General features: G+C 33.4%; 1 protein-coding gene across 1 annotated transcript; it reads right to left on the bottom strand.

The window, feature by feature from the left end:
• Positions 1 to 3791: 3791 nt before the first annotated feature.
• On the bottom strand, positions 3792 to 6422 carry LOC128551025 (uncharacterized). The gene is made up of 2 exons (XM_053531292.1): positions 6237 to 6422; positions 3792 to 4849 (listed from the first exon to the last, which is right to left on the bottom strand). Exon 2 carries the CDS (start codon positions 4839 to 4841, stop codon positions 3792 to 3794), a length of 1050 nt encoding a protein of 349 aa, XP_053387267.1. The 5' UTR covers positions 4842 to 4849; positions 6237 to 6422.
• Between the last annotated feature and the right edge of the window lie 7464 nt (positions 6423 to 13886).

Here is a 13886-nt window from a genome sequence, read left to right as displayed (position 1 = left end):
CACATCTCATTTACGGTACATCGAAATAAAAACATGAGGTATGGAATCAAAACTTGCATACCTGCTGGAATCACAGAGTTACTGCAAAATCAAGTGTTAAGACCCTATTAGTCGCCTCTTACGATCATGCAAGGGTAAGGCAGTGGTTCCAAATCTTTTCATACACAGATTGTCCCAGAACCACATGGGGCAGTTAAACGATTTCCAGATGGTAACTTAAGAAGGCTTGGGCCTAGGATCACTAAACTTAATAGGGAGGTTGATCATGACCAGCAGATGACCCCTATTGATTTTGAGGTTCGGCTTTGACATGGGCTTACTTCTGTGACAAGGCCATATTGTGGGGGTATAATTCGTTACTCCTGTGACAGCTTTAGTTTAGTAACCTCTGTAACTATGAAAGCCTCATCACATTATAACACATATTATAATAAAATGAAAACAAACAACAGTGCCAAACTGTCAAAAAATATGCCCGTCATCGAACTTGGCCTAATTCAAGGGCCATAATCCAGGAGTGCCTGGGGCGATTTGGGTGGTTATCGAACTTGGCCAAGGGCTGCCACGGGAATAAAACTCTGCCCCTGTCTTTACCAATACATCACAGAGGAATATGTAATTAACCCTTAGCCTGCTGCAGGCGAATTTAACAGCCTTTGCAAATAGCTTGGAACCAGATTGAATCGGCGTCTGATCAGGTTCCAGGCTGTTTGCTACTCTGACAATATTTCTTCCAATTTTGGAGCAAATTGAATGAACTTTACAATTTTAGCAGACGACATTTCCAGCAGACGACAATTTATCTAGCATGCTAAAGGTTAATGATCATTGAATAAAGATATTTATGATTAAGGCAGTTTACTTTGAGTAAAGTGTTACAAATGATATTGTCATTGTAAAACTTAGTAAAAAATAACTAATTCTCATGTGTTTCTATAACATATAGTCTGTCAGTAATTAAGTTTCAAAGCTTTCCTAAGAAACATAGCATTGATTTCCTAATACCTAAAAATTTTCTCTTTTTTTGTTGTCGTACTATCTGGAGGCAAGTGCTTTTTAAGGATTATGTCACATGCTAAGTAATATTCTTTTAATGTTTCCTAGGTCAAGTACTTTTTGAGATAACATGAAACACACATTTTGAGGCCATTTTTATGCATATTTGACTAAGTAAAAAGTCATAACTCTGGTCTGGCTGTGTGAAATCCCAATTAAGAAACCAGATGCACAACTTCACATGCTGAATGACAGCCTTCTGAGGTTTGACGACTCTGGATCAAATACTTTTTGAGATATGCACAAAATGTTTTACAGTATGATATAATATGAAAATCATTATGTAAGTTTTCGGATGAAAATATTTACAAAATCAACATGATGCTGTCATAACATGATATACACTAAGTCCTTTACAGTTATTATAAATAAATAATTTTTTACAGTTATGTACACCCATAAATAGATAAAATACTTTCAACAGTTATATATACCCATGTCACAATTCCGAAAGACATGATTTTCAGCAAACATTGATACAATGTATTCCAATAAATTTCAGGATACTGGCAAACCCTTTTTCATTCTGTTATTTTGAGCCAGCTTTGTATCAAGTATTTTCATATTGCTTTAATTTGTTTTCTTTATAATTGCCCAATTCTCAAAAACAAATTAAGCCGCAAATTATGGAACTTCCTGAAAATTGAAAATTTGCTACTGAAACAACACAACTTAATGTAAATATAACTAAATCAACATGACACTTTTTGTCCTAATTTATGCAAATCAATATGGCATTATTAGTACAATATGTTTTACAGTACAATTTAATATGCAATACATTATGTAACTTTTCAGATGAAAATATTTGCAAATCAGCATGATTCTCTCATAACATAATGTATGCTTTTAAATTTTTCAACTTCCATTATAAATAAATATATTATACTTTTTACAGTTATATACACCAATAGCACATTCATAAAGTGGTGATTTTCAGCAAATGTTTGTGTATTTACAATGTATTCCAATACACCAAGTCTTGCTATCTCCAGGAAACAAGGCCAACTCCCACTCAGTCTGTTAATGTGAGGCAAATTTGTACTAAAGTATTTTCAATTTGCCTTTGTTTTAATTGTAATTGCCTAATTCTAAAACAAATTTAGTGACAAAATACAGAATTTCCCCAAAAATGCAGTCTGGTACTGCTACAGTACAGTGAGGTGGAATAAACTGATTATGTAGTAATACTCTGATCATAATGTCATTCCTATTTCAGCTGATGCTTCAGATGGATTTCACAGAACTTTACTAAACATTGTGTACCGCGTTTAGAAATGACCAGAGCTGACCATGTTGTTAATACATCTGCTTAATACACAGATACAATAATTTGAAGGAAGGACAAATATTGATCAGCTGGTAAGAAAACTTGATATTAATAGCGGCATACATGATAATGTTAGTTTAGCTTGGTTTAAAAATGTTTTATATAATAATTATTATGTTTCTTGTGTTACTACCTACCAAGTGTGATCAAATGTATACTCAGCGTCACTGAAAAGTTACCACCTAATATATACCTCTACTATTTTATACAATATCGACATCACTTTTTCATGGCCTGTGCGTGCTCTATTACTCATAGACCCTGTCTGATCATGTCTCCTAACCCATTTCATGACTGTCAGGTGAGAACAGCACATACGACGTGCAATTTCGTGACATGAAAGTTCGGCGTCAACCATGCTAATGGCCTGATGGAGTTGATCGTGCCTTAAAAAAGGCATTCTTAGCAAGGATATTCTGGTTTTTTTTAAGGTATTCCTTTTAGTCTGTCGACTAACTTTCAAGTGCGATGAATGATTTGCGATAGAAAATTCGTACATGTCGACATTGCTGGAAAAAGTCATTTTGCACGTGCAGCCCGTGCCTCAAATGGAGTTAATCGAATTTGACAAATCTTTACACCAGTGACGTCTCAGCTGCGTCAAAAATGTAGTCGTGTTATGCATTTAACACGGTCCAATGCGATTTTTAAAATATAAGGGCCATTAGGGTGGTAACTTTTCAGTGACGCTGAGTATAATTGACTCATAAAAACATCATTTCAGCAAGAGCTAAGAAAACAGCAACAACAGTTCAAATATTAAGATATTTATACAATGGCTTGTCTGACTTTAAGATAATTTCACAGAAATATTCTTTGGGTGACTTTTCAAAAACTATTCTGAATCGTCAAAATCATCATTGAAATCCAGAGGGCATGGTCACATAGTATTACCTTAATTTGTAAAAAATTTAAAAAACCTTTTTGTTACAAATTGCAAGCATTATTTCAAAGTAATTTGCCAGAAATATTTCTTGGTTGAATTTCTACAAAAATAGTTACCTCTGTAAGCTGTGAAAGAGAGATGAGCAATTTAAGGTTCTCATATCTTTCTTGTTCTCATCTGTGTTCAACTTGTAAAATTCGTTTTGAAAAGAATTGGTGATTAGAATTGGTGATTTAGCTCATAATTTTTCTTATCATTTCCCATTTTTCCTGAACTGTGTTAGAATTTTCAGTAATTTGCTTTCCAGAACTCTATTTTTTTATGTTTAATTGACTTTAGTAAAACTGTTGTGCATTTTTAGTTGTGCACATTTAGTTGTACTTAATTTTAGTTGTGCACATTTAGTTGTACTTATTTTTAATTGTGCACATTAATTTTAGTTGTACTTATTTTTAGTTATGCACATTTAGTTGTACTTATTTTTAGTTGTGCACATTTAGTTGTACTTATTTTGTACTCTCAAGCTGAATGTCTTTGTTTCTGAAACTGAGTTTCAGGTTGAGATTTTATTACAATTCCATGTCTAAATCTTGAGATGTTATGTTTTTCAGAAAGTCTTGGTTCCTGTAATTGTTCCTGTAATACATCAATTAGTTTTAGTGCCATAAGTTTCTGTAATGCATTTTCTGATCGGAGGCGTTTAAGTTCTTCAGAATGGGTCTGTTTCAGCAATTCATTTTCTGAACGGAGGTGTTTAAGTTCTTCAGAATAGGTCTGTTTCAGCGAGTCATTTTCTGATTGAAGTTTTTGAAGTTCCTTTGAACATGTTGAATGTGTATGCTTCTGTAATTCAGATGTATACTGAAGTCTCTGCATTTCTTCAGTGTGTTTTTTACTCTCTGCATTCATTTTTTCCAGCAATGCGTATCTCTTTTCTCTTTCTTCATAGACCTGTTGTGACATTTTTAAATGTTCGAACTGTGTTCGTATCTCCCAAAATTCTCGAGCAGAGACAGGTTTTTCTTGTGATTTTATTCTATGTAATTCTTCAATGTATGGGGATACATTTAGTTTTACTAGTTCTAATGCTTTGATATGGGCTTCTATTGACTTGAATGTCTTTTCAAAATATTCGGTGTTACAGTAAGTTGTTCTAAAATGAGCAATTTCATTACGAATGTCTTTTATCTTGACAACATGCTCGCTAACTGGCATACCTGTCTCATCAGTTTCATCTAAATCAAAGAGTTTTGAGTCTACTAAAGCATATATGAACTTGCTGATATCCCAATCATAATTTTTCCAATTGTTGTCTCTGAAAGTGTTTTGAAGTTGATTTCTTTTGTTATTTTTTTTTCTCTTTTCGCTGTTCGGTAACTCTTCTAAGCTTTTGTGAAAGTGCTCATCTTCTTTTTGTTCAAACAATTTGATACTTTCTGCATTTTGTGCCCATGGAGTTTCAGGGTATATTCTGTCCCAAAGGGTTTCAAACAAATTCTGAAGGGCCAGTTGAGCAACATTTTTTTCACATTTTACAGTTCTGTGGAAGTTGAATTCATCTTCTTCCATATTGAGATCTGAAAATATATTTTCCCTTCATTTGCTTGATTTTTTCATTACGTCAGAATTTTGTTTCATTGTTCCTATCCTCGAAGTACCAGTTTCAGTGACCCTAAGAATACCAATGACAGAATTAGATAAATTCTTAGAGAAGAACTAGTCTCATTTATGGATTACTATAGTGTAGCCTTTCCCCAATTCAGATGGTGTAAAATAGAGTGGAAAATCTTTCAGCAAAAATAATTGGTACTGTTTATCACAACCAACCCTGATCTGCCTTACAGATTTTCTGTGGGACCTGTTTCAGTGACCCCTACCTTATTTCTAAACTAGTCAAGGTAGCCAGTAATTGGCCTTTTGTCAATGTTAACTTTCACAAACTGAACAACAAACCAAGTAAAAACAATGTTAGGCATTGTTCATAATAAAGTACAGAGCAAAACTGTTATACTGGTTATGTGGCATAAAAGTTCTATAAATTATAAGGGGGTGGGGTTGGAAGAATGGGCATTATATGCACATTTGTTGGTAATATTCAAATATGCTGTGTTGTGTTATTCAACAAGATGCTGTTTATCTCATTTGATAAAATATGGAAACACTGGCCACCTCCTGTCAACAGTATCAGAAGCCAAAGTTAGTTGTCATTTTTCTGATTTGCTATAATTTCTGGTAGATATAATTAAGCTAATCATGGATTTCAAAGCTGTATATTTCCTAAAAGTAATTGTTGGACTGTTCTATCTGCATAAAAATCAGACAGAAAACAAGATGACATTTGCATCAAAACAGAAAATAAATCAAAATATTCCTTATAACCAAAGAGCTAGATCAGAATTTGAGAGCATAAAAAAAAGTAATAAGAAAAATGTCTCATAATTGGTGTTACCATGGAAATAGTAATGCCACCAAACTGTCATTGTTAGCAACATTTTCTTTGAGCGTAACAAAAGCTGAAATGTTACTGTTAACAACCGGCTACTATAATCAGTTGCCTAAAATAATGCACTTGGAAATGGCAGCAGATTTTCAGAAGGTCACTGAAACAGGTCAGTCACTGAAACAGGTCCTCCTATGATAGAAAACCTTGTGTCTCAGTTTTAGTAATTTTGCATTTCATAGGCTATACTGCCTTAATTTTCAATATCAGTGAAAAAATAACAAATCAGAAAGTTGCTAGATGATTGTGTGGGAAAATTTTGAATTTATAGTTATTTGCATTTTACTCTTCAAAAAAAAAAACCTTGTACTTGGCCTAAATTTTCTCCTATATCAAATGGACAAACAGTAAAGATAGGTAATACAAAACATTATCAATGCAAAATTAATGCATCATGAATTATGAAAAATGCAACGTTACCAGTCCAGTAGTGATTTATAAAGAAAAAGATCAAAATGATTTACCTATTTATTCAATATTTCCAAAGTCTGCAGGTGCCTGTCCAAATCTATTTGTATTCCTTTCATAGAAAAAAATTGTGTATTTGTGTTTACTTTGATTGTGAGGGGTTGTTCATTAAATCTATTTGAAGTGTTTTGATTTTTTTTTGAGAAAATAAATTATGTAACAATGGAATCTTCACAGTGCATGGTTTCTGTGGGTAACATGCAGTAAAATGTACAAACCACCCTTGCACTATCACATACAGTTGCTCTAGCTGTAGTAACGTAACTGGATAAAGACTTATTCAGTCCATATTTCTTTTCTGTATATCTTACACTGTAGAAACAAAGTGTGGTCTTAACTAAATACATAGAAGACCTGCTCCAGTCCTACCTTTAACCTTTAATTGTCACTGAAAAAGCATGAAAATCCTGACTATAAACAATTACTCCTTTCAAAATAGAGTCTATTTTGTATGAAATTCTATATAAAATACCTGTGGTTTTTCGTGCTAAAGTGTGGCGCATAGCCGTTAACTGTTACCTATTGTAATCATGGGTTGCATACACACAATAGAATTTGAATAGCCGTGGAGCAAGGCTTTAAGTGCTGTGCATACTGCTACATTTATTCCATAACATATTTAGACATTAACCACATTGTTTTGGCCTCATATATGCCATTGCCAGATACTTACATTTCTCAGTTTGTTTGTGCAACTATCATAGAAACACGAAATAATAGTTATTCTTCAGTGGGTCTTTAAGAAATGAAAAATGGCATGAAGGTATGATTTTGATTGATTTCAAGTGAAATTGAACACCTGCCAAAATTAACCAAAACAAGGCAGCATAGCATGTTTATATAATCCCATATTTGCTGGGAGATAATGCTTAAAGACATGTTCAAACGGTTAGTATGAAAGTGCACTTGACCTGTAAAATGCTGGTTTGCTGTTTTTTTACCAAAATTGCTGATTTTCATCTCAAAGCTTTTGATACTATTTTCTTACGGTTTTGATATTATACAGATGACAGAAAATTTTGAAATTCAAGTTCTTTTCATAAGTAATTTTTAAAGACCTGCTCCAGTCCTACCTTTTAACCTTAAATTGTCACAGAAAAGCATGAAAATCCTGCCTATGAACAGTGACGCCTGTCAAAATAGAATTTATTTTATATAAAATTCTATATGAAATACCTGTGGTTTTGCATGCTAAAGTGTGACCATTAAGTGTTACCTATTGTAATCATGGGTTGCATACACACAATAGAATTTGAATAGCCATGGATCAGGGCTTTAAGCATGTTTCAAGACAAACACCATTTTCATTGACTTATTAAGACAGCCCTCCAATTTCAAGGACATGTACTTGAACCCTCCTATCAGTAAAATAATGGTTAGATAGATCATTTACTTTTTATTAATGGGACTCCAGTACCAGTAACATAAAATATGAATCTCAGAAAAAAAAATTTGTATGAATTTACTGATCAACCCTTGCATACAGAACAGGTTTGACAAGTTTGCTATTAATATTGATTTGAATGATTTTGAATTAAGGTCACATAAAGCATTCTTCTATCACAAGGCACTTTTTATTGCAATTCTATCAAGATAGCAGTAGATAAAGAACTGTGTACTTGCTTTAAGTTCCATTTTAGTGTAACTGATATCATTCATTATAAATCTTAATTTCATATTATGTGTAATCCACACACATTCTATAAAAAATTCAAGATCAGTTTGTAAACCCAAAAGTTTTTAAGTGGGTTACCAGTGGCAGTTATAAATAACAAACACTATGAACTATTAACTTTATGAATCTTAATATGTGGTATTTTTCAATACCAAATGGAAACATACAATAAACACACTAGAAATGCTCATTTTTTTTGTTTTTCACTCTGTTAAGATACTGCAAGCCTCTTGATGGATTACTATTATTATGGTTTTACGAGGGGTGTTCAATAAATACCCGGAAAAGTGCTCTCAATTCTTCATGTATCATCAAAAATAAATGAAAATGCTACAAAATGTAGACTAGGGAATACTGAGTTGATATGTCAAAATTAGATTGTCTTTGGATATATAATAAGTAAATGCGAGTCCCCATGGCAACGTCATGTGACGTCATCAGGCCCAATTTTGTCTCTTTTTCTATTTTTACATGTGTTAAAACATTACTTGCCACATACCTATTTTTCAAGCTACCTTTTCTTAAATTGGGTGAATATTGATATGAAAAGTAAGCGTTACGCCAATAACGTCAAATTATAAATGTGACATCATTAAAATATTTGACAGGCATATTGAGTTGGTCGTCGCTTGAAAATCAGTGTTGAACGGAGATGTGAGATAACATTTTGTTTTGAATCGAAAATCAAGGAAAGAGACAAATGCTATGCTGAAAATGGTTTAAGGGACAATGCCCTGAAGAAAACAAATTTTTATTAGTGAGACGCGACGTTTAAAATGGTCAGGAGAATACTGCTGCCGACTTACAGACATGAAAAATAACGTTCAGTCACATTTAATAAATTAAAGAGCTCCTTGATAGGGCATCAGTTCAGTTTCCAGATTCTTCCATCCGACAGGAACATCATATGAACAGTATTTATTTATTCTTAGGAAGGTGTAAATTGCATTTAATGGTGATAAACATTTAATCAGTAGTAATCACGAGTAGTATTGATTAACTGAGTGTGATATGACAGCATCATAATGACGTTGGGCCGCTTTTGAGGTGATGGCGTTGCCTAGGAGACGACAAATAAATATTGTGCATGTTCTGAAATCTGTAATTTAGGTATTTGTATTCAGTATGTTCATATCCGTCATATTTTCATATTTTAGCAAAATAAGACTAGAAATAAAGAAATAAGAGCACTTTTCCGGGTATTTTTTGAACACCCCTCGTATGTAATTGTTCTGTTTGCTTTGCTTTGGGTTTAATGCCATTTTTAGCTCGACTTTTGGAAGAAAATGTAGAGCTATTGCACTCGCGTCGGCATCGGCGTTGCCGTCGCCGTTGGTTAAAGTTTTTGATAAAGTCAGATATCTCTGCTACTATCAAAGCTATTGACTTGAAACTTAAAATAGTTATTTCCTATCAAAGTCTACACCAGGAGAAACAATCTTCATAACTCTGATTTGAATTTTAGCAGAATTATGCCCCTTTTTAACTTAGAATTTTTTGTTAAAGTTTTTGATAAAGTCAAATATCTCTGTTACTATCAAAGCTATTGACTTGAAACTTAAAATACTTATTAACCATCAAAGTCTACACCAGGAGAAACAATCCCTATAACTCTGTTTGAATTTTGACAGAATTATGCCCCTTTTTAACTTATAATTTTTTGTTAAAATGTTTGATAAAGTCAAATATCTGTTACTATTAAAGCTTTTGACTTGAAACTTAAAATAGTTATTTACTATCAAAGTCTACACCAGCAGACACAATTCCCATAACTCTGATTTGAATTTTGACAGAATTATGCCCCTTTTTAACTTAGAAATTTTGGTTAAAGTTTTTGATAAAGTCAAATATCTCTGTTACTGTCAAAGCTTTTGACTTTAAACTTAAAATACTTATTTACCATCAAAGTCTACACCAGGAGAAACAATCCACATAACTCTGATTTGAATTTTGACAGAATTATGCCCCTTTTTAACTTAGAATTTTTTGTTAAAATTTTTGATAAAGTCAAATATCTCTGTTACTATTAAAGCTTTTGACTTGAAACTCAACATAGTTATTTACTGTCAATGTCTACACCAGGAGACACAATTCCCATAACTCTGTTTGAATTTTGACAGAATTATGCCTCTTTTTAATTTAGAATTTTTGGTTAAAGTTTTTGATAAAGTCAAATATCTCTGTTACTATCAAAGCTTTTGACTTTAAACTTAAAATACTTATTTACCATCAAAGTCTACACCAGGAGAAACAATCCACATAACTCTGATTTGAATTTTGACAGAATTATGCCCCTTTTTAACTTAGAATTTTTTGTTAAAATTTTTGATAAAGTCAAATGTCTCTCTTACTATTAAAGCTTTTGACTTGAAACTCAACATAGTTATTTACTATCAAAGTCTACACCAGCAGACACAATTCCCATAACTCTGATTTGAATTTTGACAGAGTTATGTCCCTTTTTAACTTGGAATTTTTTTACTGGCAAAGCTCTAATTCAGAGTCAAGCACTGAGAAAAGTCGAGTGCGCTGTCTTACAGACAGCTCTTGTTCAACAGTATTTCAGGCAGTTAATCTAACCAGTGTTCCTGGATTCTGTACCGGTACAAACCTGTTCTCTGTAAGTAACTGCCAACTTCCCCACATGAATCAGAGGTGGAGGACAAATGATTTCAGACACAATGTCTAAGTCTATCAAATCGTCACGGAGAACATACGCCCCGCATGGGGATCGAACTCATGACCCCTCGATCTGTAGACCAATGCTCTCCCTATTGAGCTAAGCGGGTGGGCTAATTGAGAAAATGTTCAGCTAGCTTTTTATGCCCCCAGCATCTACTGATGCGGGAGGCATATAGTGATTGTCCTGTCCGTCCATTCGTTCGTCCGTTCGTCCGTCCGTACGAGGTTAACCAAATGGGACTGTTTCGTCTAGCATCAATACCCCTTACTAGAATGACTTGATACTAAAGCAGATGAAACCTTTGACCATTCCTTATCTTCAGACATCACCTGACCTCAGTTTGACCTCGACCTTGACATCATTTTGGACTTAGGTTGCTTTATATGGGCCATCTCTTGGTTAACCAAATGGGACCGTTTCGTCTAGCATCAATACCCCTTACTAGAATGACTTTATACTAATGCAGATATAACCTGTGACCATTCCTCATCTTCAGACATCACCTGACCTCAGTTTGACCTTGAACTTGACCTCGTTTTGGACTTAGGTTGCTTTGTATCGACAAGGATGCTACCAGGGGCATCAAGCGTTTATTGAACGCAGCTTCTTGTTTATATAAAAAAATCACACAAACTGAGTTTTCAGTGATATCCCATGCAAAATCACTCGGCAAAAATTTCCATAAAGTTTATATAATCAGAGTTTGTCTTACTGAGTTTATTCCCATTTCGCATTTATACCCTGTTATTTTTGATATAAACCCGAATGAAAGTGCTTTCCCACAATACTTAGCTCCTGAACATTTCAAGCCAACGCTCTACCAACTGAGCTACTTAGGACACCCGATACTACTGTTTGCAGATCAATTTGCCCTTTCGCCTTTTCTTAAATTGATAGACTTGTACCTATACGTCACAAAAGAAGCTATTTTTGGATCTCGTCTATACAGGTAACTCCGCCTTTCCGATACGAGTAAAAATACTGAATGAACTTGTTTACATTGGCTGCATCAACGAGAAATGATGATTTAAATACTCATAAATACTGTTGGAATGGGTGTTTAACCGGATTGTAACAGATGTACCAAATTAAATCTGCATTGAATCTTGCCATAATGCAGTAGCTGGATGTGAAAAAAAGACACCTTCTTATACATTACAGGCCTTTTTCTGCCTAAATTTCAGTACCTTGCAGAATTTTCTTTTAAATAATGTATCTCGTGTTTAGTTTTCACTATAGTCATAAAATGTGCCTGACTCGAGTTGTTTTTTTCAACTCGAAAGAAATTGTCATCGCTAGATTTGGGTTTAAATGCTGATTTTGTTGCGAATATGAGATAAATTCAAATAAAACTTACACATATCAAAAGGTAGTCCAAATAATTGTACTCAAGAGTAGAATATCGTTTATTTTTTTACTGGTCGATATCCCCTTTATAGGTAGACAACGTCAAATATCAAAATTTAAAATCGGTCTTCCCAAGGTCTCATTATTTAGAGTAATCAAAAGTGGGGTTCCTCGTAACACGATTAACATTACACATAAAGTGCAAGTGATAAAACCAATAAGTTTACAATGACGGTGTGTTGTTATTTATCCTCAATTATTTTGGTCATTTTAGAGTGACTGTCACAAATATCAAACAAACTTAACATCGAATTATTTTGACTTATGTGAGTCTATAACTGGTTCTTTCCATGAACGAAGGCAGGGCTTACAACTGCCTGTATGTAAATAACTGAAATAGTGTTTAAACGACTTCAAATAAATAGTAGATAAATTCACATAGATATCTACACGTAAACCCCACCAAAAAAAAACAAAAAAAAAAAAAAAAAAAACTAGATCTATAATGGAGATAGATTTGCGATAGTTAAGCTACAGAAGACTCTGCAAAAGTTTGAATATCAAATAAATCAGTTTTTATGGATATGACAATTAGATCTACAAGTGTTACGTAGCTTGAAGGTTCAATGATACCTTTCTATAAAACCTTGTACACCTTGCGTGGTTGGAAATTTCGTCGATAATAATTGTCATAACAAACAAAAAACGCTGTTTTCATTTGAACGTAGTTGAAAAATTCTATATTCTACTTTTTAAAACAAATCCATTATCACCTTATTGCACTTTACAATGTATGCAAGTACGGCGATACTTCAAAGATAGAGTCAGAGCGCGCGCTTTGTGTGACGTCAAGATAAAGAAAAAAAGTTTCACGATAAGGTGAATGGATAATTTACTGTGGATGAGGAGGGGTTAACCTGTCAGGGTTACTCCAAATATAGCTTCAGCTTCACAGTTTTTGTGATGTAAACGTGCAACTCTATCAATTTGAAAAAAGTTGAAGGGGCTATTTGATCTGCAAACAGTTGTAATAGAACTTATACAGTGTAACTTCCGAAAACCGAACGACCTCCGGACCAGCCTAGAAGTTCAGTATTTGGAAGTTTCCGGAATTCAGAAGTTTGGACATTGGCAAAGCGGACAGGGTGCACTAGAGTTATCTTTTCTTACACATAGGATGAAGAGATTATTATCCTTTATGATAATTGTACAAGTTTGTATATAGTAATTAACTAATATATTAATGAATTAATTACAAACATTAAGGATAATCTAGTATGTATAAAAAATACATACATAAGAAATATCAAAACATATCTTTAATAATAGCATTTACTCAAATATTATCTACACAGTCACAAGTTCGTCAATATTTAATTGATGTTTATAACGCATAGTTTACTCGATGTTACTAAATCAGTTAAAACATCGATTTTTCTTTCATTCAAACATATAGAAGATATTTTACACTTAAGCTATTTAATTCATCAAGTTTTCATAAACTGAAAACAAATTAAAGTAATCGCCGATTACTTTACTTTTGCATGAAATGATCATTGTTATTATAATGCGTGTCAAAATAAACGCGTGCCGCTAATAGATGCACAAAAGAACATGTTGGCAACTTGTCATGGATGTTTTTGGATTTACAGTGACACTTTCAATCCGGCAAATATTTTGATGTTCGGTTTTCGGAAGTCAATTAAAGTGTTAAAATATAAACGGTCCTACAAAAACCGTCCGGTTTTCAGAATTCTGAAGTTCTGGTTTTCAGAAGTTAAAAGTATATAGAAATAAGAACAAGAAAAACGGGACTTTAAGTTTTGTGCGGTTTTCAGAAGGTCCGGTTTTCGGAAATTACACTGTACATATGTGATTGAATGACAAATCGATTGTTCGTTTGACCATAAAATGTATAAGTGATAAAGATTTATAGAGTGT

This window comes from Mercenaria mercenaria, chromosome 19 (assembly GCF_021730395.1).
Source record: "Mercenaria mercenaria strain notata chromosome 19, MADL_Memer_1, whole genome shotgun sequence".
Classification (NCBI taxonomy): Eukaryota; Metazoa; Mollusca; class Bivalvia; order Venerida; family Veneridae; genus Mercenaria; species Mercenaria mercenaria.
This window is presented reverse-complemented; position numbering and strand designations above follow the sequence as displayed.